At 38.5% G+C, this 4407-nt stretch overlaps 1 protein-coding gene across 1 annotated transcript; it reads left to right on the top strand.

Moving 5' to 3' along the window:
- The first annotated feature begins 758 nt into the window (after nucleotides 1–758).
- LOC112176036 (abscisic acid 8'-hydroxylase CYP707A2) lies at nucleotides 759–4128 on the top strand. Its single transcript, XM_024313850.2, has 7 exons — nucleotides 759–1540; nucleotides 1637–1955; nucleotides 2086–2475; nucleotides 2584–2758; nucleotides 2917–3023; nucleotides 3131–3249; nucleotides 3552–4128. Exons 1-7 carry the CDS (start codon nucleotides 1332–1334, stop codon nucleotides 3643–3645), a joined length of 1413 nt encoding a protein of 470 aa, XP_024169618.1. The 5' UTR covers nucleotides 759–1331; the 3' UTR covers nucleotides 3646–4128.
- Nucleotides 4129–4407: the final 279 nt, after the last annotated feature.

Here is a 4407-nt window from a genome sequence, read left to right as displayed (position 1 = left end):
GGAACCACCCAAAATAGAAGAAAAAGGAGAAAATAGTCAAAATGATCAAAATATTCAGGAAAATATGAATAATGAACTCTCTATTATAACTTTTAGTTATCTCGCTCCTAAATATAGAAAGCGAGATGAGGCTCTCTATAATTTAAAACATTCATTTTGAGTTGCTTCATATAATTTATAAATACATTTAAACTATTTAATATTCATTTAAAAAATAATATAAATTCAAAATGAGTTAAAATAGAGAGCACTGATATAAACGTATTTCTAAAGTGGCTAGCAAAAATGACTTTTTCGCTACTTTAGCTAAAATTTAACTCGAAAATGGCTAGCATTGCTAAAGATGCTCTTAATGTACTCTATTTTGAGTTAATAAAGTCTTGTTCAATAAAAAAAAGACCACATAACACATGATAACAAAGCTTTCTTATATGTGACATCATTGGAATCGGTATTAAAGAGTAATTCTTACATAGCTTTTCAAAGTTTCTCACATAGTAATTCTGACATAACTAGCTTTGCGTGCTGATAATTTTTACATAACTAGCCTTACGTGTTGGTAATTCTTACATAGCATTTTAGGTGCTAAGATCAATATTAAAGAGTAATTCTTACATAGTTAGGCTAACTAACTAACATGCTCCGGCTCATTGACTCCAGAAAATTATTTTAAACCCGATGAATTATTTTAATTTTTAAACTACATGTATTAGTGTTCAATACGGTACAATTGGGTCGCCAAAAAAGAAGGAAAAAAAAAAAAGGTTCAATTGAAAGCAATGTAGGGTAACGTGATAATGGTATCATAATTGACGGAGTACGGATAGAAGATGATTAACAAGGGACCCTTTGGTCGTGCTCCGGACTCAAACTCGAGCTGTTTAGATACGGTTTCCTACCTTTTCCCATCGGCGTTATTAAAAATGTTGCAAAACCAGCGTTGCACTCCCACTGGATTACTTCCGTGATCCTCATCACTAACCAGATAAGCCCCTCCCCTCCCCTCCTATTGTACGGTCAAATGCCGTCTATACTACAGTACACGTTCTATTAGCTCTGATTCAACACGTGCTTAGCTCTCTCTCTCTAGCTTAGCTCTCTCTCTCTAGCTGGAAGCAGCAGATTCCGTGTGCAGCTGGAATTGAAAGCTCTCCTCTCCTTCCCCTGCTCCTTTCGCAACTCATTACCTCCCCACCTGAGCCTATAAATACTCCCACTTCACTTGTTTTCTTCACCCAACTCATTCCTACTTCTTTTCCTTCACCGTTTCTGCTCTCACTCTGTCTACTCTGTTCCTTTTACAACTTCATTACCCAACAAATTAATCAGACATGGAATTACTCAGCCTCAACTCCATGTTTTGCATGTTTGCTGCTTCTGCTCTCATCTTCTTCTTCTCTCCCATCATCAAGCTCTTCCTCACTTCCGCTCGCCGCAAAATCCCACTTCCTCCTGGTTCCCTCGGTTGGCCTTATATCGGCGAGACCTTCCAGCTCTACTCTCAAAACCCAAATGTCTTCTTCGCCTCCAAAATCAAGAGGTAGCTAATTAGTTATGGGCACTTAACATCATTTCATCAAACTAGTCTTAATAAAATCGCTGGTTACTGAATTTCTTGTGTTTGTAATTGATATAGGTTCGGCTCAATCTTCAAGACCCACATCTTGGGATGTCCTTGCGTGATGATTTCGAGTCCGGCAGCTGCCAAATTCGTGCTCTTGACGAAAGCCCATCTGTTCAAGCCTACTTTTCCGGCGAGTAAAGAAAGGATGCTGGGAAAACAAGCTATATTTTTCCACCAAGGAGACTACCACGCCAAGTTGAGGAAGCTTGTTCTCCGAGCCTTCATGCCGGCAGCCCTCAAAAACAAAGTCGAAGACATTGAATCCCTCGCCAAGGACTCCCTTCAGTCCTGGGAAGGCCGGTCGATCAACACCTACCAAGAAATGAAGACGGTGAGTGCACATTAAAAACATCGAAAACAGAGCTGCTCTGAGTGCTAGTACTAAATGAAATAACAAAAAGTAAAAAACAAAAATTTAATCAAGAACTGAAAATTGAACAAATTGGGGTTCTTTCCTGCAGTTCACGTTCAATGTCGCACTGCTTTCCATCTTTGGCAAAGATGAGATTCTGTACAGAGAGGATCTCAAGAGGTGCTACTACATTCTCGAGAAGGGTTACAATTCAATGCCCATTAATATTCCTGGAACACTCTTCCACAAGTCCATGAAAGCCAGGAAGGAGCTGGCTCAGATCTTGGCCAAAATCATCTCAACCAGGAGAGAAAGCAAGCTCGAGGACCATAACGACCTTCTCGAGTCCTTCATGGGCGACAAAGAAGGCCTCACCGACGAGCAAATTGCCGACAACGTCATCGGCGTCATCTTCGCCGCCCGTGACACGACGGCGAGCGTTTTGACTTGGATTATGAAGTATCTCGGCGAAAACCAGAGTGTTCTTGAAGCTGTCACGGTAAGCATTCTTTCATTATCTATAATCCTATCCATCCATTAAATTAATGGCTGGAGTTCAATACAGGGATATATAAACAACTTCACTAACCAAAAGGCTTAATTACAGGAAGAGCAAGAAGCAATTATGAGGCTTAAAGAAGAGAGTGGCGAAGACAAGGCTCTGAATTGGGAAGATACCAAGAAGATGCCCATTACTTCGAGGGTTCTTCAGGAGACACTGCGAGTTGCTTCCATTTTATCTTTTACATTTAGGGAAGCTGTCGAAGATGTTGAGTACGAAGGTCAGTTAGTTACTTTCATTATCTCTACTTACGTCATAATTATATTCTCTTACCAAATATCCGACATATATTATGGCATCCAATGTCTAAAATAAGAGTCGGATACATAATTTTCTTTTCCACCTTTGCTGATGATTGGAATGATTAATCAATTGCAGGTTATCTGATACCAAAAGGGTGGAAAATTTTACCACTTTTCAGAAACATTCACCACAGCCCGGAGATCTTTCCGGAGCCTGAGAAGTTTGATCCCACAAGATTTGAGGTGAATATTGAAGAATCTTATATAATTCTTCCCACTCAATATTTTGGATATTTAACAAACAGAGTGGGTGTACTGATCAATCATTTGGGGTATTAACTCTTTGACAGGTAGCTCCAAAACCCAATACATACATGCCATTCGGCAGTGGGAACCACTCATGTCCTGGGAATGAATTGGCCAAGCTGGAGATTTTGGTCATTCTACACCATCTCACAACAAAGTACAGGTGTGTAGTACGAAAAATTCTTACATACAGCAGCTGTCCAATCAATACCTACTAAATTTTATATGTATTTTGAAACTGCCCTTATTTTTTAAAGTGAAATATTTAAAATATTCCCTATTAAGAACTTGATTGGGCAGCCCTACCACGTGTCCTTTACGCATGCCCTACGCAAGACTTTCTCGTGTAGTACTGCTACTCGATCTCATAATAGGATATAGATCTGCACACACAGCCCTCCACCTTCTCTGTTTTGCAGTTTCTGAAAACAGAAATGTTAATTCTGAGCTGCCATTATTTTGCAGGTGGTCTATTGTTGGTGCAGACAATGGCATACAGTATGGCCCTTTTGCTCTTCCCCAAAATGGGCTGCCCATCATATTATCTTCTAAGGAATGAGATTTCCCTATATATATATATATATATATATATATATATATATATATATATAACTCCGAATTCCACAGCCCAAAGCTTCAACTGCTTTCTATATATAGTTATTAGATAAAGAGAGAGAGATAAAGAAAAGAGGATTGGTTTCTTGCCTATTTAAGGATAGTGAAGAAATGAGAGCTCCAAGAAACAATGAGCTGAAGAAAGCTAGGGATTCATTTATCATTTCTTTTTGGCCGAACTGAGACGGCTGAAGATAGCCGGAAGCCAAATGTACATAACTGAAGAGTGTTCTTGATATCAAAACATGATATATGCAAACGGCATATCATGTTTCCTTTTTTTCTTTTTTCTTTTGAGATGATACCGAAGAGAATTGTACATACTAATTTCACAAAATTTTTATTTCCTTTATCAAATAAATGTAAAGAGCTGCAAGGCTGGAGTTATGATTCAATGGAGTAAATCGAGTTTTGTTAAATTTCTTGATACAACTATTCTAACATGCCGTATATTTCAAAGTTATTCTTCTTATCAAGTTACTTGACTTTAAGGATACATTAACAAGTTGATGTATTTATATCCTTCACAATTCTCTCAAAAACACTCGTGTGTCCCTGTACAACTACAAGCCCTATACTATGACCAATGTACGTACTCTTTTAATATCTTGATTATCATCAATTTTTATGCATGTAGTTGCAACTACATGAAGAGGCTATAAATGGCTAGAAATGAGAGATGGAGAAGAAGCCTAGGGCTCACGGC

Source organism: Rosa chinensis, chromosome 7, assembly GCF_002994745.2.
Source record: "Rosa chinensis cultivar Old Blush chromosome 7, RchiOBHm-V2, whole genome shotgun sequence".
Classification (NCBI taxonomy): domain Eukaryota; kingdom Viridiplantae; phylum Streptophyta; class Magnoliopsida; order Rosales; family Rosaceae; genus Rosa; species Rosa chinensis.
Note: the sequence above shows the minus strand (reverse complement) of the source record. Positions and strands in the feature narration are given on the sequence as shown.

What these genes read in the sequence shown, in the direction of transcription:
- LOC112176036 (XM_024313850.2), top strand. Translation starts at nt 1,332, where the DNA reads ATGGAATTACTCAGCCTCAACTCCATGTTTTGCATGTTTGCTGCTTCT. An exon ending in CCTACCAAGAAATGAAGACG is followed by an intron (nt 1,956 to 2,085) that starts GTGAGTGCACAT and finishes TCTTTCCTGCAG; the next exon opens with TTCACGTTCAATGTCGCACT. An exon ending in TTGATCCCACAAGATTTGAG is followed by an intron (nt 3,024 to 3,130) that starts GTGAATATTGAA and finishes ACTCTTTGACAG; the next exon opens with GTAGCTCCAAAACCCAATAC.